The 25,031-nt window shown below is 42.6% G+C and overlaps 1 protein-coding gene across 4 annotated transcripts in view; it reads right to left on the minus strand.

The window, feature by feature from the left end:
* Window positions 1-317: 317 nt before the first annotated feature.
* Window positions 318-25,031, minus strand: part of LOC148011498 (putative receptor-like protein kinase At1g49730) — a 38,254-nt gene continuing 13,540 nt past the window's right edge. For all 4 annotated transcript variants that reach the window (XM_087669941.1, XM_087669943.1, XM_087669944.1 and 1 more), the window contains exons 4-8: window positions 1,810-1,862; window positions 1,559-1,629; window positions 1,386-1,475; window positions 1,211-1,295; window positions 318-1,046 (exon numbers count right to left, since the gene is read on the minus strand). In XM_087669941.1, the coding sequence (XP_087526067.1) occupies window positions 520-1,046; window positions 1,211-1,295; window positions 1,386-1,475; window positions 1,559-1,629; window positions 1,810-1,862 (826 nt within the window). In that variant the 3' untranslated portion in view covers window positions 318-519. The remainder of the gene's footprint in view (window positions 1,047-1,210; window positions 1,296-1,385; window positions 1,476-1,558; window positions 1,630-1,809; window positions 1,863-25,031) is intronic.

A 25,031-nucleotide genomic window follows, 5' to 3' on the forward strand; every position in this document is an offset into this window, starting at 1 on the left:
GCCTAGTCAGCTAAACTTTCGCTCTCCAAGCAAAGATCATTCTTGCATGCATCATTTCTAACATTGCGAGTAACTATAAACCCTACATCTATGCAAAGCCTCATTAACTCCATTGTTTATGTAGCTGAATTGAAGCTGTCATGCAGCAATGCAGCAACTTCACTTCACTCATAATGAATCATTGCTCTTTCAAAGCAAGCCACTGTGGCAGGCATAGTAGACCTCATGCACGCTGTACAAGGATTGCTGAGAGAAGGCATCCAAATTTCGTTGTGTTTTAGCTTTAAGTGTGAGAAGGCATCCAGATTTTTGCGCCAACTATTATTTTGATATTACAATTGAGTATTGCACCAGTGTATTTCTATATTACAATCGAGTATTACAACAGTGTATTTCTATATTACAATTGAATATTAAATAGAATACATATATGATATAAATCAGGGGATCTCACAGAAGCTAATCAGGAGCAACTCTTCCTTTCTTACTAGCACTCCTCTGGTTGCATGTGGTTGCAAGTTATCTTTGATCTGATGTAGGAGAAAAAGGATTCATTTCAAAGCGAAAACTCAGGCAGCAGTCTGACATAGGTGTATAAGGAGAGAGGGTAGAGCTCAAAGTCCCGATTTCATCACTGACGTTCAAGTATGTTGGTGATTCTTTGCCAGAACGGTCAAGAGAGGAAAGCATGAATACTGTTGATGACTGTAATTCATCTGCATTGTTTAAGTCCAGCTTATCATGTAACCATCTGATTACTTGCTGAATCGTGGGCCTTAGTCTGCCTTCCTTCCTAGTACACATTTTTACAAGACTGATTAAGCTTTCAAGATCCTCGACATCGTACGAATGTTTCAGATCAGGATCTATGATCTGTGGCAGGCTTGCTTTTGTTCCGACATATTGTTGAGCCCACTCCACCAAATTAATGTTGTCTTGAACTGCAGCTCTGCCAGTAATAAGCTCAAGAAGCAGCACCCCATAGCTGTAAATGTCACTTTTGTCTGTCAGCCTTCTGGTGATGACATATTCAGGGTCCATGTACCCTGGAAGACAATCTTAATGTATCAGTCATTTTGGTACACAAACGATGTTACCCTTCACAACAGCTTTCTGAGAGATTTAAAGCTTTTCGATTTGTTTGAACTCAGTACAGATGATTCAGAAGATATCTGCTTCATTCTTGAAACAGGTTCTACAATAACAATACCTGGAGTCCCACGCACATCTGTACTGATCTGCTGGATTTCCGAAACAGTCTTTGGTGCAACATGGGCAAGGCCAAAATCAGCAACCTGCAAGGCCCATCGACAGTCAAGGCCAGTGGACGGTCAAAAAAACAACCTCAATATCTTTGATAACCAGAACAGGTTTCATCCTTGTACCTTTGCCACAAACTTCTCATCTAGCAAGATGTTACTTGATTTGATATCTCTGTGACAGAGGGGTGGATCACAATAGCAATGCAAATATTCCTGTTACACAAGCATCAGTAGACAAGGTCATTATACATATTAAAAACACATGTTTAGAACAGTGTGTCAGGCAAAAAACTAACCAAAGCAGAAGCTACATCTATAGCAATCTGCAATCTTGTGCGCCAAGTGAGAGGACTTTTGCTCGTACCACCTGCATATCTCAAGCAAAGGCAGATATGTGAGATTAAACTTGTGAGTCAAGAAGCTGCTGAGACTGAGTAGAAACAAATAACAACATTGCAAGTACTCTTTCAAGTTATCAGTTTGTATGTATCGCACAATATTGTGAAAGTTAGGAAGCTGCTAAGACTGAGTAAAGACAACTACAAACCTCGCAAGTGCTCCTTCAAGCTGCCATTTTCCATGTATTCATATACTAGAAACCTGAGAGTACCAGACGGCATGAGTACAATAAAACTGATTCGCTCTGCCATTTATCCTTCAACATATTAGTTTGCTTTAGAAATAATGAGTCAAAACATATTATAAACAGCATGTACTTCAGTCAAACTTGCCAAAACAACAATTGGACCTTTAGCATACACCATATAAACTGCTGGGCCTTAAAACAATCAGGTTCAGCAGATTCCTAACCAGGTATTGACCCAGCTCACAACCAGGAGATTGACCTACACACTTGAGAAACACTACTGTTCTACCACCTCCTTGAACTGGCATACTCATGCTCTGCCATTCGTTAATATCTGGCTGGCTCATCAGTACACAGGGCACATTTAAACTGCATCTACTGTAGTCAAACTTGCCAAAACAAGGATGGACCTTTAGCATACACTATGAACTGCTGGGCCTTAAAACAATCAGATTCAGCAGATTCCTAACAAGGTATGAGTTGTGACATAGTGAGCCATAATTACGTGGCATCTACTGCAGTCAAACTTTGCCAAAACAACATGGACCTCTGACGTACACGGTATGAACTACTAGGCCTTCAAACAATCAGATTCAGCAGATTCCTAGGCATATAGATCCCAACTCTGCAGGTGTGTATGACATAGTACTACCATAATTACACGGCAGTTTTGGCCAAAAACATTACCTTGACAGCAAACCAACTGTCACATGCTAGTGACAGTCAAGGCCAGTCATATGCCCCTGCACTAGTACACTAATCATAATGCCTATATGTTAACATCAAGACCAGTTGTATGGCCCTACTAATCATAATGCATATTGCGAAATAGCTATTGGCCTATGACCCCACCTAGACAACAAGCCTCAACGGTCACATGGGCATTGACCATCAAGCAGCCTGCTGCCCTGATAGACGCCACCAATCTGGTTGCCTCATGCAGCCCTCACATATGTTTGTTGGCCATGCATCTGCCTACCATCCCCAGCAGGCCCATAAGCCTCATAAAGCACTTGCCTAAAACCCCTGGACCTGCCCATCACTATGTCAACATTCATCCATGCTGACCAAATAAACTTTGTGAGAGTGCGCATTGGAAGAGGAACACGAACACAGAGAGAGGAAAAGAGAGAGACAGCAGAAGAGAAGAGAGAGTGAAGTGACAAACTGCACTGAATCTGAAATGAATGCTGAATGCAGAAGAGGAGAGAAAGTGGACTGATCAGTCCTTCCACACAGCCCACAACATAAGTGAGGGCACAAGTTCAGGCTGAAGACAATGGCAGCACCAGAGACAGAGAGTATATCGGAGACGGAGTGTACTCAACAACCTGCAAAAGAGAGAATAAATCTGCTTCTGCAGCCATACCACCTCACATGTTGCCATAGCAGCATCTCTATACTCCACCTCTATACTTGATAAAGCAACTGTAGGTTGCTTTTTACTACTCCATGCAACTATTGCACTACCAAGGGAAAACATGAATCCGTTGGTAGATCTTCTGTCAGATATACTACCAGTCCAATTTACATTTATATATCCAAACACTTGTATATCCTTACCAACCTCATAAAAAAGTCCATATTGCAAAGTGGACTTCACATACTTCAATATGCATCTACCTACATCCAAGTGAAGCTTTCTAAGCATTTGCATAAATTGACTAACGAGACCAACAACATAGCTCAAGTCTGGCCTTGTGATAGTCACGTAAATCAAACTTCCTACTATTCTCTTGAACATAGAAGAACTTCTATCTCATCCCCAACATCAACACTCAACTTCACATTTTACTCCAATGGCACTGAAAGAGACTTAATGCTATCATACCATACCTGGATAAAATATCCAAGCCATATTGCCTTTGGGACAACCATATACCATCATACATCTAATCACCTCAATACCAAGAAAATACCTCAACTCACCCAAATCCTTCATCTCAAACTTCTTCAAAAAGTCCTTAAACTTCAGCGATCCCACTATCACTGTCACCTGTAGTAATCAAGTCATCCACATAGATAACTATGATAACCAAACCTGCATCTCCCTTTCTTACATAAAGTGAGTGATTAGCATCAAAAATATAAAAGCCAATGTTGACAACATACTCTCCGATCTTGTCAAACCATATTTTAGGTGCTTACTTTAGCCCATAGAGTGCATTTTTTAACCTACATACATATAGGGGATACTCTAAATCCTCATAACCTGCTCGCTACTCCATATACACCTCTTCTTGTAATTCACCATGCAAGAAGGCATTCTTGATATTCATTTGCTGTAAACTCCAACATTTCGTTGCTGCCAAAGCAATCACACATCTAATTTTGTTATTATCCTAGCAATTGGACTGAATGTCTCTTCATAATCTATACCATATGTTTGAGCATAGCCTTTTGCAACCAGCCTAGCCTTGTACCTATTAATGGAACCATCTGCATTATGCTTGATTTTGTAAACCCACTTATAGCCAATAGCTTTCTTGCCCTTAAGTAATGTTACCAAATCCCAAGTCTTATTGGCTTCTAATGCCGCCATCTCCTCATCCATTGTTATATCCTAATGAGCATGACCAACAGCATCCGCAAAACAAGTGGGCTCAACATACTCAACCACCTCCATATAAGCATAATGGTGAGCTGCATAACCTTCAAAACCAATTTTTTAACAAGGTATCTAAACCTTGCTAAACCTACGTACCACTAGATCACTCAATAGAGTCTTTACATTACTATGTGCTCTCTGTACACCTAGTGTCTTGACTGAAGCAATACCAAGCTCATTATCCAAACTCTCTAAACCACTGGAATCTCCATCAAATCCCAAGTGACTAGTAAATGCATCATTACCATCCGACACTTTCTTCTCTTTATCTTTACCTATAACACTTATTGATGCACCTAAAGATGTGGGACTACTCTCTAGTCTCCCAGACCAAGGACTAACTATAGATGTAATATCTTATGGTATTTCTAGTCCACGAAGGCTCCATGATTCTTGCTTTTTTCTATACATAACTATCATGATCATCATCATCATCCAATGTATCATCACTAGATGCATACCAACTACTCATCTCTCCCTACTTACTCTAAGCTCACACGTGATAGGGTTATAACAACTGCTCTATAGAGTATCCAATCAAAATATATTTTCTAGCCTTTGAATCAAACTTCTTTCACAACTCATCTGACATATGAACGTATGCAATACAACCAAACACTTTCAAGTGTGACACATCGAGCTTCTTGCCTATAAAGCATTCTTCGAGGTTATCCCATTAACTACAGCTATGGAAGTCTTGTTCATAATATAGATAATAATATAAACAGCTTCAAACCAAAAATGTTTTGACATATTCTTTTCAACCATCAATGTCGATGCAACTTCTGTAAGATGCCTATTTTTTCTTTCTACAATCCAATTTTGCTGTGGAGTATATTTGCAAGTAAACTATCTCTTTATTCCATGAGACCTCACGAAGTCACTAAACTCATTTGAAAGGTATTCTCCCCCTCCATCTAATCTCAAGTACTCAACTTTCAAGCATGTTTCTGTTTCAACAGCAACCTTGAAAGTTTTGAAGTACCCAAATACATCACTTTTTTTCTTTATGAAATATACCAACTGCTTCCTTAAACAATCATCAATAAATATAACAAAATATTTACTGCCACCAAGAGAGATATTCTGTGTAAACCAACTGTCACCAAGTGGTGATACTTTTTGCAGTTGCTTTCCTTATTTACTTATATAAATATTTTATTTTTCTTTTCTTTAGTTGCTGTTGCTTTTTATCCCCAAAGTTCTCTTGGATTAAGCCGGAATCTTTGCATGGCCAAAAGAGACAACCATTGGGACAAATTGGATTAATGGTTTGTCTGAGCCTTGGGACCGGATTGAATGGGCACTGAAAAATAGAATGCCAGTGGTTTGAGACTATGTGCTTAGCCACTAGAGATGGTGCGGGACAATGAGCCTAGCCGACAGAAGATGCACATGTCAGAATGCCCACGGAATAAAAGTCACCATAACTAAGCCACATTACACTTTTTAATGTGGTTGCAATGATAAAAGTTGCTCAAAACAACTTGAGGAATGCAAGGGTCACCATCTCTAAAATTTAGGGAGTTACTATTTTTTGACCTCAGAATCTGTTCGCGTCATTATCTTCGTTTTTACACGAGGATTAATTCTCCGATCTATGCTGAGATTAAATTTTGCATCAATCATGGAGAATTTTAGACCGAAAGGTTTAAATGGAAAAATTGTTACATGTATGCCATGTGTCACAATTTGGGCACAAATTTCTGAGAGAGAGAGAGAGAGAGAGAGAGAGAGAGAGAGAGAGAGAGCATTTTTTTAAAAACGTAATAGGCAAGAGAGGCAGATCTAAGCGTGAAGTTTTTAAGGGCTGAGGGCTGATTGCTGCAAGTACATCAACTATGGAGAGTACTTCTTCATCTCTGACTCATGTACGAAGGTAGAGCTTGCTCTCTCTGGTCAACTCGCTCTCTATTCTCAGGGAAAATGCTCTATATGATGGGCCGATTCCATCAAATGTATAGTTCTGTGTTTTCTTTGCTCTTCTACTAAGGTCAGAGCCTCAATGTCCAGGTTCAAGAGCAACCGATTGCTTCTCCAATGTAGGAACTAAAGAAAGTGATGACCACACTACACAGGAACAATGTTTTCAGCTCTAATTTAGTATTGTTTGTGGGACTGTTTCACTATTGGAATGATGCTAGGGTCAAAGGGTTTATAGTCTAACTGGTGTGGAACAGATTTGGAATGGAATAAGGTTGAGAACAAGTCAAGAAACATGTGAAAAACAGTAAATACAAAGTTCTGCAGATTGCAATTCTGCACTTGAATTATTGAGTTATGGTCATAGAAAGTGTTTTCCTACTTGGAATGTTGTTCTGAATATGTTGTACTGTCCTTATGCAACTGAAATTTACTTAGAAAGGGATGTTTTGGATATTCTATACTATTCTTATGTAACTGAAATTTACTCAAAAAATATGAAAGCCATCTGTTCACAGGTTTTGTACTTTGGAACGTTTCATTTTTGTAACTTTCCATCTTTTAATTGATAAAGAAATACAAAAAGGGACGTCGAACTTCAGGGACAATTTGGTGTTGAGTGAGGAAGTGAGGTTTCTTTTTGTGTGTGTATGTGAAAAGACCAAGTATTAATTGAAGGGACTACCGCTTTATGTGAGTCAAACCGGTTTCATGGTTCCATCCCCGGGATTTGAATTCTTTTTTGTAAGAATTTAAGCTCAGACAGTTTTGGGTGAAAAGGCCATACATAGGTTTTACAAAGATTACAAGCGAGAAAGACTACGAGATTTTCTTGGATACAGTATTTGTTGGATACAAGACTAGAGAGATAGCAAACATGGACAAAGGCAAAGGAGAACTTCCGCATGAAGAACTGAGTTCTTCTTTTGCTCATAGACACCGAAGAGAGAGTGTTGATACACAGGTGTCAGCACCTTCTAGAACTCAGATTGAACCGCGAGATGAGGAGCAAGAACAGGAGGACTTGTTTATGACACAACTCCTCAGTATGGTTGGCTCTTTTGAACAGCTTGTAAAGAATCCTCGAATGCAAAAAAATTTGAAGTCCATAATGAGGATTCTCTAGCTAAGTCATCACATCATACCATGAAGTGCTCAAAAAGACAAACCTCTAATATGCATGAGCATGTGGAAAAGACACCAAACATGGAGACAGGTCCAATGCAACAAGAAGCACAAGCACAGGATCAGGGAGTGAATGGTCAAGGTAGTAATGACAGCATGGCGTAAATTGGACGTGCAAATTGTGTGAATTTAGAAGAGTACAATAAGAAATTTTGGAAAGCACTTTTGGCCGTGGGTTCTTACAGGAGAGTGCCCCTATCAGAATAAATTGAAAAGTACTGTTGCGATTTGCCCGAAGCCATCAGGGATTATTGTACCAAGACCAAGGTTACAAACATGGTACAGTTAATTGGAAATGCTGGTGTGGCAAATGCATTGTTGAAAGGAAAAGCTGACAACTTTAAAGGCACTGAAAAGAAGGATTCTCAGTTTAAGCAAGATCCTAGCAAGAAGAAGAAGCAATTTCCGAAAAATACCAACTTTACAAAGAAGTCTTTTTGGAAGAAAAGTTTTCAACAGTAGCCTCAGACTTCTTTTAAATAAGGCAAAGGACAGAAGAGGCCACTTTTTCTTCAAAGGCTTTAATGATGGCTAGGAAATGCTTTATATATGATCAAAAAGGCCATATTGCTTCTAAGTGCCCACAACAATCTTTTAAAGATGCGCCAAGTAAAAAGAAGCCCAACATTGGCTTAGTACCTAATATGGTGGGAGATCAATCAGCTAATGATGCTACAGAATTGTGCAGAACTTGGGGATAGAATAGAGATTCCACAATGCTTATTTTCTTTGATGTCAGTCCATTTCTACTCCTATGGATCCGAACTGGAAGGTCACTTCACACGTAGATTCTCCTTTGGTGGATACTACTCGGTAGCGTCAGCTAATTAGATTATTAATTCTTCTCAACACATAGTTTGATCTCTATTTTGTTGTAGATCTCTTGGATGGGTTCATGAGTGCACCTCAACAAGTGCATTGGCATGTAGGGACCGATTAGGCACGAAGATCGAAACAGACTGTCCTACGCGCAGTGAGAGCCAGAGAGAGTGAGAGAGAGAGCAGAGTAGAGAGTGAACACATTTTCAAGTACAATGACCAATATGTACCTTTAGGTTTTTAGATAGATATATATGTGTAAGTACAAGTGCTAAGGATGTATTCACACCCAAGCACATTTAAAAGGCACGAGGCCTTTATTCCCGACAACCTTCCACCTAAAGGCAATGTCCCTTAAGAGGAGAAAAGAATCAGCTAAGTCTAGATATGTACAAAGCTAAAATACATATATCTATCCAACTCCCATCATCTGTCTCGGCAATGAGCAAACCGCTCTGTTGGAAGACCCTTCGTGAGAAGGTCTGCAAGGTGATCATCTCTATGCACTTTGACAAGCTCAATGCTTTTGCTGTCAAGTACATCTCTAATGAAATGATACTTCACATGTATGTGCTTTGTCTTTGCATGAAAGACAGGATTCCGTGCTAGCATGATAGCACTCTGACTATCACAATGGAGAACAGGTAACTCGTGATACCAAGCTCTCCCACCAGACGTGAAAGCCATAAAGCCTCCTTGCATGCCTTAGTGGCAACCACATACTCTGTCTCTGTAGTAGACAATGCAACACACTTTTGTAGCCTGGAGATCCAAGAGACTGCTCCTCCTATGAAAGTAAACACGTACCCAGAAGTGGACTTCCTGCAGTTTGCATGATCAACATCGTCTGCATCCCTAAAGCCAACAACAGATGCCTTCTACTTTCCAAAGCAGATGCACAACTCCTTTGTACCTTTGAGGTATCTCATAATACCTTTCATTGCATCCCAATGCTTCTTGCCAGGGGTTGCCATATATCTGCTAACCACTCCCACTACAAAGGCAATGTCAAGATATGTAGCAACCATAGCATACATCAAACTGCCAACAGTTGAAGCATATATGATATCTTGGCCATTTCAGCCTTCTCATCATTAGATATAGAGTTGTCCTCTGCACTCAGTTTCACATATGGAGACAATGGAACCCCAATTGTTTTCCCCCCCTCCATATTGAAATGTTGCAAGACTTTGGAGATATACTCCTACTGAGATAGATAGAGTAAGCCTTTTGATCTATCTCTGAGTATTCGCATACCAAGAATGTGATTTGCATCACCAAGATCCTTCATGTCAAAGCTGCCATGAAGACTTTACTTCAATGAATCCAAGGCATGAGTATCCCTGCCAGCAATTAGCATGTCATCAACATACAAAACCAAGATAATCAAGTTGTCATCTACTATCTTCTTGGTGTACAAGTAGTGATCCACATGGCTTCTATGAAAGCCTTGGGATTGCATGAATATATCAAACTTATGATACCATTCTCTTGGTGCTTGTTTCAGCCCATACAAACTCCTTTTGAGTTTACATATCATTTTTTCTTTCCCTTGTTCAACAAACCCTTCAGGCTACTGCATATATATGTCTTCATGCAGATTACCATGTAAAAATACAGTCTTTACATCCATCTATATGAGCTCCATATCCTTAACTACAACCAAGCCCAAAATGGTTCTCAATGTAGTCATATTGACTACAGGAGAGAAAATCTCAACAAGTCAATTCCATGCTCCTACTTGTACCCCTTTGCAACCAATCTTGCTTTGTACTTGGGTGAGGAACCAGAACTTAGAAGTGACCATCTTGTAAACCCATTTGCATGGAAGGGTTTTCTACCCTTTAGGCAACTGCACCAAGTCCCAAGTGCCATTTTTTTCAAGAGATTCCATCTCTGACAGCATGGCTTTGTACCATTTCTTGCTGTCCTGTCTGTCCATTGCTTCCTTGAAGCAAGACGGTTCACCACAGTCTGTCAACATGACATAATCAACCACATTAATTGCACCAGGAACAAACCTGTCAAGTTGTCTAGTAGTCCTAGACAATCTTCTAACTCAATGGTCATTGTTTGCTGGCTGTTCCTGCAAATTTCTATTTTCAGCATGCTGTCCTGGCATTTCAGCCTGCAAATCAACTTTAACAGCTTGCTGCCCTGGCTGTTCCTGTACATATAATGGCTCATTTTCATGGGCAATAGCTGGCTGATCATTTCCTGCATTTATAGGTTCATTAACAGCAAGTATTTGCTGCTGTACAGCGGGCGCATTTTGCTGTCCAAAAGGTATTTCTTCCCGGAATACAACCCTACAGACCTCCTCAGTCTTTTCGGGCTGTTTGTGCATGCGATCTTCCCGGAAGATAACATTATTGCTGGGTACTACTTTCCTTTTCTCGGGATCCCACAATCTATATCCCATTTCACCCTCGTCACCATATCCTAGGAAAATGCATTTACAGGACTTTGGCTCAAGTTTGCTGCGTATTTCTTTACAAATGTGCACAAAAGCCTCGCAACCAAAACACTTTCAGATGAGCATATGAAGGTGGCTTGCCTGACCACGCTTCTTGGGGAACTCCCCTCCCCCCCCCCTCCCAAAGACCTATTTGGTGACCGATTAATTAAGTGAATGGCTGTCATAACAACCTCTGCCCAAAAAACCATGGGTTAATGCAACATGAGACAGCATTGTACGGACCTTATCCTATATGGTCCAATTCATACGCTCTGCAACTCCATTTTGGGGCAGATTATAAGGGGCAATGAGCTCTCTCTTTATCCCTTTGCTGTCACAAAATGCTTGAAAGACCTTGGACACATATTCCCCACCATTGTGAGAGTGAAGACACTTAAGTGTCTTATCTGTCTAATTTTCAGCCAATGCCAAGATTTTTTTAAACTTATCAAGCACTTCATCCTTGCTACGAATGGGATAAACCCATACCTTCCGTGTAGCATCATGACAAAGGTGACAACATATTTCTTTCCCCCAAAAGATAATCCTGGCATTTAACATACATCCAAATGTACTAACTCTAGAGGAGAAGATTTCAAAGAAATTGACTTTTTGTGAGATGTCTACATATTTGCCATAAATACAATGATCACGATGCTCAAAATCAACATAACGCAAACAAGGCAAGTAACCCAAATGAGAAAGCACTTTCATTTCTGTTTGACTCATGTGTCCCAACTGGCCATGCCACAAAGAAACGCTTGGCTACTCGGTCACGGCAACAACATGGTGGCAATAATTCTAGATCCCTTACAGATCTTCCATTTTCCATAACCAAAGGTGGTATGAAAACCATCATCATCTAGCTGCCCTATGCTAATCAAGCTCTTCTTAAGCTGAGATACATGCCGTACATGCTGAAGTGTAAAGACAGAGCCATGCTGAAACTGTAACTTCACACTGCCAATACCTACAATCTCACATGCATAGTTGTCCCCAAGATGGACAACACCATGTCGACCCCCTGTATAGGCAGAAAACTGTCACAAGACTGTGACAACTATTACCTTTTTGCTGATTTCTTTATTACTACTTTATTTGGTTTTTCTTTTTGGAAGGATCCTGCTTTTAATCTTCTTAAAGAAAAGATGACTTCTAGTCCAGTGATCATTCTGCCAGATCTTAGGAAGTCATTTGTTGTCCAGTGTGATGCCAGTGTGATGCCTGTGGCAATAGCATCGGTGCAGTACTAATGCAAGATGGCCGGGTAGTGGCTTATGAAAGCAAAATCTTGCGAGGGCCAGAGCAAACTATGTAGGTCTATGAGAAAGAATTGTTGGCTGTGATTCATGCGCTTTCTTGTTGGAAACACTACCTACTTGGGGCAGATTTTGTTGTCCAGACAAATCATCAGACATTGCATTATTTCTTAACTCAGACTAAGCTGTCAGAAAAGCATATGCGTTGGGCAAACTTTTTGTCAATGTTCCATTTTCAGATTGTGCATGTGGAAGGCAAAAAGAATGTTGTGGCTGATGCTTTGTCAAGGAAGCCACAAATTTCAGCTGTGTCAATTCCTTATCATCATGAGCTTGATGATATGAAGGAACAGTATGCTGATGATGAAGATTTTGCAAGGATCTTTGACCAACTTGTCAATGGACAACACCATGAGCATTATCTTCTCAAGGATGGTTTCATATTGATGCATGGTAGACTATGTGTAACTATGGTATTGATGCAACAGTCAAAGCAGTAGAGACATTCTTTTATTGGCCTACTTTGAGAAGAGACGTGGATGCTTTTGTGCGGCAGTGCTTGATTTGCCAAAAGGTCAAGTTTGACAAGCAAAAAGCACCAGGGCTTTTACAGCCATTGCCTATTCCAGATAAACCATGGGAAAGCATAGCTATGGATTTTATCTTTGATCTTCCAAGGACACCGGTAGGAAATGATGGGATATGTACTATTATTTGCAGGTTTAGCAAACAGGCTCATTTCATTCCTGTCAGGAAGAAGATAAAACCAGATCAGATGGCACGTTTGTTTATATGCAATGTCTTCAAGTATCATGGTATGCCACAGTCTATTGTCAGTGACCGTGATCCACAGATGGCAAGTCTATTCTGGAGAGGCATATTTGAGAACATGGGCACAACGCTTAAGTTCTCATCGTCATTTCATCCACAGACTGATGGACAGTCAGAAGAGGCAAATTCTACTGTCTTGGATCTGCTTAAGTGCTATGTGTCAGAGCACAAGTCAAAGTGGGAGCAGTATTTGCCTTTGGTCGAGTATGCATACAATAATACTGTGCATTCGTCAACAGGCAAAGCCCCTTTTGAAATTGTTGAAGGAGGTAAAAAGGTTCCTCCCATTTTGCATACAAAGGATAAGATCTTTCAGGCAGATCAGTATATGCAGAATATGGGTGAAATGTATCAGAAAGTTAAGCATGTCCTTGAAAGGACTCAGGCAAAGCAAAAGAAAGTTGTTGATCATCACCGTCGTGAATTGATATTTTCAGTTGGTGATTGGGTATTGTTGCGGTTTGAAAAGGCACGCTTAAAGAAGCAAAAAGACAAGGAAAGTCTTTTCACTAAGCTTAGCATGCGATACTATGGGCCTTTTCAAGTAATAGAGAAGATTAGTGATGGCAGCTATAGGCTGAAATTGCCTGACAATTGGAAGATTCATAATGCTTTCCATGTAAGTCTTCTTATACCCTATGTGGGTGATGTGCCAGAAGATATGCCAGCTAAGGAACAGCCCGAAATTGAGAAACTTCATGAAATTCTTATTCCAGAACAGGTACTGGCACACAAGGAAAGGAAAGTGAAAGGCAAGGTTACTAGAAGGTATTTGGTTAAGTTCAAGAACTATCCAGCCATAGATGCTAAGTGGATGGACGAAGGTGAACTTACAGAGTCACCTAATGTGTTGGAACTTTACCTTGAAGCATTTCGCTTGCAACCTACCTTGACCCCTTGTATCTCTAAGCTGAAACAAATTGTCAAATGACAATTGCTCAAGAAAGAAATTATGTATAGACACAAATTTTGTACAGGTTAGCACTTATTGTGTCCATATGGTTTTCTCAGTACTAAAGAAGTAAGTATTGCTTGCAAGAATACAGTTTTTACTTCTATTGAATTGAATGCATGTTGTAACAATGGTTACTCGATCGGGCATGTATTCTGTGAATTGACTCAGTGGGGATATCATTTTGATGTACCGGCCACTAGATCTCTAGTCAGGGTGATGTGGAGTCATCAAATGAAAATCTGCCACTATGGGAATATCATTGTGGTGTACCGGCCACTATATCTGGAAACAGTGATGTGGAGTCACATGATGATAGTCTGCCATGTTTCACAGTTAGAACATACATGTGTTAGCAGTGTGTTCAGTACACAATGTTGACTGATAGCATATATGTGTTGTATATGTGCTGCCAAGTGTAAGTTCACTGGGTTAGCCGCCGGTAGCATGTATGACATTCATGCAAACGAGGACGTTTGCGATTTCGAGAGGGAGGTATGTCACAAGACTGTGACAACTATTACCTTTTTGCTGATTTCTTTATTACTACTTTATTTGGTTTTTCTTTTTGGAAGAATCCCTCTTAAAATCTAAACGCCTGAGTTGCATGGCCAGTATGTGAAACGGACAGGAATGTCCAATGAGTCAAGACTGGACAATTAAGGTCCAGTACAAGTCTGGAAGAGACTGATGGCACTGTAGATTGACAAGCCTGGAAGAGACTTGTGAAAGTGTATATGGACAAGTGTGTTGAAAAACTAGCCTGGAAGAGACTAGTTCAAAGTGAAGATGGACAAATCTCCAAGAGATTAGTCCATGTGGGGTCATCAGTGGAAATTCACTTTCAGTTGAACTACATTACAAATTTGGATGTAGCCATAGTCTGCAAAGATGGTCAAAAGACTAGTGGGGATGCAATGGAAGCAACTCCTAAAATTTAGGGAGTGGAGTTACTATTTTTGGACCCCAGAATCTGTTTGCATCATTATCTTCGTTTTTGCACGAGGATTAATCCTCTGGTCTGTGATGAGGTCAAATTTTGCACCGAGGATGGAGAATTTTAGACCGGAAGGCTAGAACGGGAAACACCTTCCAGTGCTGCCATTTGGCACTAATTTGTGCACTTACCTCTTTAAAGAGGGGCTGGCGTGCAGTTTTTTGGGTATTGGGGGCTCATTTGTGAAAAGGAAGATGGATAGCTTCTGCAAATGGAGAGCTATTGAGAGCTGGTCTACCTTGTCTATGATGCACAGAGGGTTGAGCTTGCTCCCTACTTTCTCTTTCTCTCCCCCTGACAGTTATGGATATGCCTCAGTTGAGGGCCTTTCTGCTGATTCATGTACAGTTATGTGGGAATATGCTGTTTTTGCATGAGGCAAGAGCCCCCTTTCTCCAGGAACAGGAGCAGTTGTTTGCTGCCCCCAGCAGGAACAGGTGAGGGTGGTAACCTCACCAAGCAAGTGTCTGAAGCAGCACTAAATCAGTACTGATTCTGGACTGTTCAGAGGTTATTTCAGAGCCCAATTGATGTCAGAATCAAGGGGCACTTGGCACAGATGTTGGAGAACAGTACAGGGAACAAAATGAGCTGAAAACAGGTTTCAAAACAGGTCTGAACCAGTAATTACAGCGGGCTGAAATGGACAATTCTGCACTCCAACCAGAAGTTTAAGACTTGGGCAGAGTTTTCCCTCTTGGTCAACTCATTTTGGATCAGTAATTGTACTGTTATGCTGCCAAATTTCACCCAGAATAGGTGAAAGACAGCCCATTGTACTTTCTCTCTTTCTAAAAATAAAGAAATATCACAAGGGGCGCCTGACTTAGGGGCCAACAGGGTGTCTGTGTGGCAACACGAGCATTCTAGCTTCCTGTATTTCTTCTTGATTCTGTGTCTTTAAGTTCAAGTAAAGTGGGCAACTGTGAATTGGGTGAAAGCATTTATATATTTTGATTGTACACTATCGCCCTTTCAGTGAACACGCCGATTACAAAAACCACTCACAATGAGGGGTGACATGAAAGGAAGCAGTTGAATCAAGAATCCAGGTATGTATGTCATCATCTATATCTGCAAGTAAAGCATGTGCACCAAAGTGTGAAGAGACAAAGAGTACATCACTCCCACTGTCACTGTCATGAGTGACTACTTCACCTCTTCAATTTTTACACTGCTCTTCTTAGGCTGACTGTCCTTCTCTTCGTTGCTATCATCTGTCTTCTTGCCTTTTCCTTTCTCTTTCTTCCATTTGTAGCAATCATGTTTAAAGTGACCTTTCTTGCCACAATGATGGCATTCAACATCTTTGCCACGTGATTTACTACGCCCCTTGCCATCATATTTGCCCTTTTGCTGTGATCTGCCCCTAGTATGCAAAGCACTGGAAGACTTACTGGATGCATTGTTTTGTCAATTCATCTCTTCCATAAGTAGAGCACTCTCTACATCAGCATACAAAAGGATTACATTAGAATTGCTCATAGCAGTCCTGAATGTATCCCTACTCTCTGGTAGAGTGCAAAGCAAGAAAGTAGCCTTTGAGGCAAGGGAAAGCCTCGTTTGCATTCTTAGCTTTGTGAGAGAGAGAGAAAGAGAGAGAGCTTGCAAGCCACGAGCTTACAACTGATCAATTGGAGCGTGCCAGAGTTTCTTGTGAGATTCAGGTATATGAGACCCTTGCCCTACACCCATATTTGAATTCTGAAAGGTCTTGCAAGCGATCGTAGCTCGAGCCGGGAGATTCTTATCAAATCGTAGTTGAACGCATGTTTCTGCTAGGAAAATCGAACATAGTTTCCAATTCCCAAAAACGGATGTATGATTCCACGAAATTGGACGCTTGGACCAAAGATCTTGTCCTATTTTGAAAATCGGACTACTAAAATCGGACCCTACCACGTCATCAATCGGACCACCTTGTCTTGTCCAATTCCGAGAATCGGACAGGCGAGAATCGAACTCACTACCCGGCCAATCGGATGCTCGTTGACAGTCTAATCCCTGAAATCGGACACACCCAAATCGGACCAGCCCACTTATCAGATCGGACACAACCTGTCCGATTTTGACAATCGGACATATATGAATCAGACCACCAAGTCGGACCATTGGTAAATCAAACGTCCGATTACCAGAATCAGACCCTACACAATCGGGCACACATGGACTAACAAATTTGGGAAGTCTGACACATCCCATACGACGTAGAGCGGGACCCGCACCAAGAGAATTCACCGAACGCCTTACAGGCAGTTCCAACCCTAGAAATCGTAGTCGAACGGCCGAGAACAGTGCTAACGCACTGAGCGGCAATTCGACACACTTAGAGCCGTAGGCTAACAAGCAGACTCTAAATTGACCCTAAACAAACTGAACGATACACCAAAGACCCTAACAAGGAGCAAGAAAGGCCAAGTACCGAGCTTAGGGCCCCATCAGGCCACGAATACAAATGGGAGTACGGAAGCTGAATGGTCATCTTATCTTTGCACTCGTACTGTTCTTCAACACTTGAAGTACACTTCAAAAAAGTTGAAAGCTTGATTGCGCATAGTGCACAGAAAAGAGTACACACACACACACGCACACACAGTGACTGTTGAAAATTGCTTGTAATTAACAAGAAACTCACTCAGACGTAATAACCTGAAGGAACCCACCAATAGGAGAAGACCTGGAGACATAGCTGGGTGAGCGTAGGACCCACCTGAAAACACAAAGAAGCCAGGTGCAGCAAGGACAGACTCCATCAGAGAAGTCGATCTACCCAACCTAATCAATCTCATCGACAACCTGGTGGAGCGCGAGACCGCTGATATGGCAAAGACCAGCTTAGATATGCGACACAACGAGGAGCTTGATCTAGGAGGTTTTCTAGAGAAGATCCAACAAATTGTGTGAATGAATATGACGCTCAAACTCGGCTAGACCACCATAGCAAACCTGTGGAGGCTGTCATAGCAAATCTCGAAGAGGAACGAAAGCTAGCACGCAAGGCTTTGCAAGGCATAGTGACTTATAACTAGGATCAGCTGTTGTGCTAAGAAATGCACTTAGCCACTTAAACAGCCCCAAAACATGCTTATTTTAGGCTTATTTTAGCCAAAAATCCTAAAAAGGAGAGCGGATCGAGAAAGTTAAGTGGGAGACGATCTAGAACCCTAATTTTCTATAAATTGGCAACCAGCCCTCCACTCTTTCACAATCTCATTTTTGCAAGTTTCAAGTGTTACCAGCTTGATGCCCACACCCCGGTCAGGGAGGACATCTCAGCCCTTGCTGTCCATCACTGTTCCCTACAGTTTGGCGCCTGTTTCCAGCCCTCCACACGCTGATCGCTGCTGTTTCTGCCTGGTGACTGATTGCTGTTCATCTGCACTGCTGTCATACAGCCTGCCACGCCAGCAAACTGCTGCATTTGCAGGCTCCAGCTACCGCCCTGACAGTTTTCTCTCTCCTGTCTGCAGTCGCTGCAGTCTTTCTCTCTCCTGCAGGCTGTCCTGCCTGCGTTTTTAGTCTTCCTCTCTCCTGCAAGCTCCGTTTTTAGTCTTTCTCTCTCCTGCAAGCTGTTCTACCTGCGTTTTTAGTATTTCTCTCTCCTGCAAGCTCCGTTTTTAGTCTCTCTCTCCTCACTGCTGTCTCCATCAGATCCAGCTTCTCACTGCTACATTTGCTGGTGTTTGACATCCGGAGGCTGCCTTGCTGCGATTCGGGATCCGTTCGGAGTACGACACACTCTCCAGCTCATTACCCCTGCCCTAATCCTAGAGATACAGAAGTTCAAGGTTCAGTATTCATTCACTGCATAGTGTGTTTGCTGCATGAGCATTGTATTATTAGCAGTCATATCATTTCATTTATTCACTGTGTTCATTGTCTATGAGTTACTCTAACCCTAACCCTAACTATGTTCTTTTTATCAATCTGTACTTTGTCGTACACTTTCTGTTTATGTTTCTGTGTTAGGGTATTTTTCTTTACACAGCAGACTAGGAGCTTACACCAGAACATGGAAATGCCAGAGATCCAACGAGTGCTTCTAGCAAGCAAAAATTGAACAGGTGCAGACGCAAAGAGAAAAATAGTGCTAGAAGGAGACCTCACGCTGAGCAAGCTTCTGAGGAAGCGATTGCTAGATAGCACGATAGCAGAGCAGAGTGCTACGTCACTAGCAACATCGCTACTCACAGGACTAGGAGTTAACCAGGGCTCAAAAATCCCCATTGTCGCGAAACAATTGGATAAATATCAACCGAATGACGACCCATACAGCTTTGTGGAGCAGTTCGAGCAGATTTGCAAGGCCAACGGCCTCACCGATCCCACTCAACACTCGCAAGCATTCGGTCTATGCTTAGGCAAAAAGGGAAGGACTTGGTACACAAGTTTAGCTGCTGTTGAGTGAGCCAACTTCAACAGCCTTCAAAATCTCTTCGTTAAGAGATTCTCCGAGCCAAGCTACTCCGATAAACTACTAGTGCAGCTGATGAATGTCAAGTAGAGAGATAAGGAAGATATCTGGGATTACATGACCCATGTGAGAAGTCTCTTCAAGAGAATCCCAACTAGCGAGCGATCAACTGAGAGAGCGGTGTCCACAATATTCATTAATGGAATACGAAGCGAAGAGCTCTTTTAAGGCCTTGGCAAGCAACTCGAGCTTACAGCAAGATGCACAGATGAGGGTCTTTGAAAAGGCCATTAGAGTGGACGACCAGCTCAAGGAGAGAAACTCCATGAGCTCAAATCAAGAGGAGACTACCTCTAGGAATTCTGAGAAAGCTTCGACAACAAGCAAAAGATCAAACCCAAGTACTCAGGATAAAGGCAAGGGCACCCACTCAAGCCAGGAGCTAGCGGAGATGAAAATGGAGCTAGCTAGATATAAGAGATGATGAGACAACCAACACGCCCTAATGTCCAATGCGTGTATTGTGGCGGAAACTACCTAGTTGAGTGTCAGGACCCTCGGTCCCGACCTTATGCCAATTGTGGGAGGTTCGGCCACGATGCCATGCATTGCAGATTGCCGAGGAGACTCCCCTACTTGCAACTATATAATCAACCATACCTAGCGAATAGGCCGCCAAACTTCTTCGAACGGGGAGTCCCATTGGCTCTCCTGGCACCCAATGATGCCAAGCCAACTATTCCTAGGATGAAAATAAACCATACAAGCATACCTAGACTACTTGGACCCTACATGACCCATCCACCAAGTGACACTCCACTCCACTACGTGGAAAAGCCGAACGACGAAGAGCCTTACGTGCATCCTTACGTCTCGCATGACGAAGAGGACAATGCAATCCTTATGAACTACCAACCAATACCAATGATGGTACTAGTTAGAGAAAGAGGTAGAAGCTTAGGACGGCAGACCCAAGAGCCAATCACATGTTGGATTGCACTCACCCAGGACATCTCTTCGCGATACCCATAAAGGGAGCAAGCAAATCGAGACAAGGCTAATTAGAGATGCGTTGAATGCGGAATCACACACCTCTTTGTTGATTGCCCTAGAAGAAAGCTATCCTCTAACTCAGCAAACGAGCCAACAGCCCCATTGGGGTTCTTTGGTGTCAAGACACTCGATGGGGAGGCCACGCCTATCCCGTTGCATGTCATGACCTGCGCACAGACAAAACAAGCTGGCATATCATTGCCAAGGCCTAGAAACGTAGACACAGTCTCAATCAGAAAGAAGAGCTGTAGAAGAAGAAAGAAAAAACTGGACGCAAGGGTCACACTGAAAACAAAGAATACTACAACGCTACCTACAGGAAAGAAAGTGACGGACGCAGAAGCAGAAACGTCAGCCCCAAGGATGGCTGAGAAGGGAAGTGCAAAGGTCGAGGAGTACCCCAACCCAAAGCGCCAACTCAAAGCTATTGAAAAGGTAAAGGAGTGGGTGAAAGAAGCCCAAGAACACCTAAAAGATGTTGAGCCAATCTTGGAAGACAAGATCGATGATCTTTCAAGCATGAGCACACCAGTATTATCTCTACAACCAAAATCGAGAAATGTGACTGTACCACAAGCAGTGCTGCATAGACAAAGCCTAAACGCCACGGGCTAGTGAGGCAGTCAAGGCCATTGGCCAGGAAACTCAGGGTCAAGAGAGTGACAAGCAACTCGCAATCTCCTCACCCCACCGGTGACCACCCCCGTGATGCTAAGCCTAGGAGATCTGCTTAGGCAGCATCTGTTGCTGTGGCAAGAGCTGAAACAGTTGGTTGAAGGGTCGATGGAGCAAGCTATTGCTAACTCGCACCAACATGATGCAAAGACGCAGATACCGAGTCTGACGCTGCACTCAATGCCAAAATCCTTACACATCAATGCTTTTTGGGAGGTCACAGAAATACATGCGGTCTTGCTGGTCTTAGCTCTAGTCGATGCCACAAGGAAAGGAATTGTAGACACTGGAGCGGAAGTCAATGTGCTAAGCCATGTAGTGCTCCAGACCTGGGATAACCCACCCGTTGAGACAACCAGGTTTAACGTCACACTGGCTAACAAGATGAAAGTGAAGCCATTTGGCGTATTAAAGAATTGGCCAATCAAGATGGCAAGAGTCCAATTCTCGGCTGATTTTATAGTCATGAAGGAAGTGGACTATGACATCCTGCTAGGCTAACCCTGGATGCACAATGGGAGAGTCATAAAAGACTGGGGCAACAGCCTCATCTTCCTAGAAAATTGAACGGAAGCAATAAGAGTAGAGATGGATACCCGAAAGACCACACTGGTCGATCTAGATACCATCTCCACTATGCTAAAGGGTGACGGCCAAAATAGGAAATCTTATGGGCCACTGACTAAGTATATCCCTTGTCCTGAGGACGAGGGAGACTGGATGCATATCCTTCCTACCGTTCTCGAATAACAAAGAATGCAAGCAAGCTGCTAAGGCAGTTGGCAAGACCCAAGAAGAGGCCTCAGTGGCAATCTACATGATGGCTAGGAGCATATAGAGAGGACCCAATCCAATCATATTCCAAGTTCCGAACAACAAGCGAGAGCTCCATGAGATCTTACAACAACTAACCGACATTAGCTGGTAACCCGTCAACGAACCTTAAACCACTTGAAGATCTCTTGAACGAACCTAAGTGGCAATGGACCGAAGTGCACGACTTAAACTTGATATACAATTAGGCCTTAGTCACCGACGAGAGGGACGAGACATATCAAGATGTAGGAGATGACGAGCAATCGCGAAAAAGATAGCTCTGACAACGAATATGAGGATTATTGTTCTTTCAATGACGAGAGTAAAGGAAAAACTGACATGATAGAATACGACACTAAGGAACAAGTGATAGAGCAAATACGAGCAAACTCCAAACCAAAGGGAAATGCCTTTAAAATCGAAAGAGGAGTCATGTGTATGGATTGTGATCGCACTTGGTTGGAGCACATAGGTGCAATAGACTTTGAGCAAATAGGCCTAGCCCAAGCAAGTGCCGCACCATTGCTTAGGATGGATTCACCATCAGAGCTACGACCACTAGGAGAGACTCCCTCTTCTAGTGAAAGATGGAGAGTTCGATTCCAAATCGGAAGTAAGCTCAGATAATGATCTTGAAATACCTCGACCTTGACGCACCAAGGGGGATTTACCCGTCCACCTCAGGCGCCGAAGGTTAAAGAAGGAAAGAAGAAAGCAACCTGAGGACGCACAGGCAAAGGAGCAAAGAACACCGCAAGATTCACTAAGTTCAAGAAAGACGATAGGGTAGTGATCTTGCTGGGAGCCAAACGCAAGGGGCAAGTAAGCGAACCAATCGAAGGACCCGCCAAGGTCAAGGAGGTCAATTTAGCCAAGGGAAGGGGAACACCCCTACTTGTCTTTATAGCCAATGACCTGACCAAGAAAGAGGAAGCAAGTCTCATTGCTCTCTTACAAGAGTATTTAGACATCTTTGCTTGGACCCTGGAGGAACTCAAAGGGGTAGATCCAAGTGTAGTGACTCACAATATACCCATGTTACCTAACGCAATGCCGGTCAAGCAGCAACCGTATCCCATAAATCCAAAGCATGCTTGCTCACGCTGTCAAGGAAGAAATTGATAAACTAATGAGAGCAGGATTCATCTACAAGATTGAGCACACGGACTGGATTTCACCCATAGTCATTGTACTAAAGAATGGAAAAATCAGAGTGTACATCAACTACAAAAAGGTAAACGCTTCTATGAAGAGATAATAATCCATTGCCGTACACCGAGCACATGCTCGAGAGAGTGGCTGGCAAAGAGGCCTACAGTTTCCTGGACGGCTTCTCGGGGTACAATCAGATGTAAGTGCACCTTGACGATAGACACAAGACCGCCTTTGCCACTGAGTGGAGAGTCTTTGCCTACATAGTCATGCCCTTTGGGTTGACTAACGCGCCAGCTACCTTCCAAAGGCTCATGTTTGCTATATTCAAGGATATGCTTAGGAAGGAGTTAGAGGTTTTCGTCGACCATCTGTGTGTTCAATTCACTTGGAAGAAGCACATAGACACACTCTAAACTATCTTTGAACAGTATCGATTATATCCTCTCTCGTTGAACCCCTTAAGTGCTTCAGTTCTAGATAAAGCATGGATATATCCTAGGACACGTAGTGTCAAAGAACGGGATTGCCACCGACTTCTCGAAAGTCGAAATTATCGTCGATCTTCCACCACCAACTGATTACAAGGGAGTTCAATGCTTCCTAGGCCATACAGGGTATTATCGACGGTTCGTGTTGAACTACGCATCTTCCTCATCCTTAGAGAGAGCCTTGCTAGAATATCCGGTGCTTACCTCCATCCATTCTGAGCACCTTGCTAGAATCTTTGGTGCTTTCCGTCATCCTTGAGAGAGCATCTTTCATCCTTGATAGGACCTTCCTCATCCTTGAGAGGGCCTTGCCAAAAGAGTTGGAGCTCCCTCTGTTTCTAAGCTTGCCTTCTCCTGCACCGTTTCAAATAAGCTTCTTCATTCACTTTTTGACTGGGGCTGCCTCCGTCTGCCTCTGCCTTGTTTCGTCTGCATGGTGACATGTCGCATAAGATGATCCCTCTCCTAGACGGGCGCTAGTTTAAGGACACTTGCAGTTTTGAGTTGATGAAGGTTCGATGATTTAAAAAGACAGTTATGTGAGTCGATGATGATGGGGTCTCGAGGGAATTGGTCTTGGGAAGAAACATATCAACTAGTTAAGGTAGGGGCGCATTGCATGGATGATGGGGCCTTTGAAGTTGGGGGGTTGGAGCCTTTGTTTATACCTGAAAAGAAAAGAAGGTGCACTACCTAGGGGTGTGCTGCTTTGCCGTGTGGTACATGTCAAAAGATGGCGTACCAACGAGACAGTAGGGTTGGCGAGGAGCAACACGGAGTGAACTTAGCAAACATGGAGAAGAGAATAGAAGAAAGAAGAAACTCTGATGAATGAAATGATGAAGATTTGAATCATGGAGTGAATGTGATACAAGGGAACAAGGGTGCCGTAGCACAAGGAAGATGATGAAGACAACCATGAACCACGTACCGCAATGTCCTCCTGAAGGAGTGTGAGGGTAGTGGAGAGACTGGAGAGAAGAGGCGACAGATTGAATGAATCAACCGTGAAGAATGAGTGAGAGAGTGGCCTATAAATAGGCACAGTCAATCTAGGATGGCGCTCCTTTTTGGGGCTGCAAATCCTAAACACAAGCCCTAAACGCAAAACACAAAAATGCAAAAACCCAAACTGCAAGTAAAGGGTGAAGGGTTTCTCAACAGTGCATTGTGCTTGTGCTAGTGGAATTGGGAGTTGGTGTCCCTCACTTGAGAACCCAATTTGTGCATAAGGAAGGTGCGGTGCGTGTAGCTTAGGGTGACAGGTCTAACCATAGGTGAGTGTTACCTCCCTAAGTGTGTCCTGCCCTTGATGTGCCCTAAGCGTGAAGTGGAGAATCAAAATGAGGCTAGGGGGTTAGGGACGGAGCCGGTCAACCGAAGCCACCGGACGCACCTAACTTGAGAACCCCTAGATGCAGTGACTATGGCCTATGTGGGGTAAATTGTTGTTCATTCTGATTTCTACGCTTTTCATCTTTGCTTTCTTTTTCTTTCTTTCTCTTTCTCGTTCATTTTTTCTTTTCTTTTCTTTTTGTTGTTGTTATCGT

This window comes from Lygodium microphyllum, chromosome 28 (assembly GCF_053477565.2).
Source record: "Lygodium microphyllum isolate KBCC chromosome 28, Lygodium_microphyllum_v1.1.10, whole genome shotgun sequence".
In the NCBI taxonomy this organism is placed as follows: Eukaryota; Viridiplantae; Streptophyta; class Polypodiopsida; order Schizaeales; family Lygodiaceae; genus Lygodium; species Lygodium microphyllum.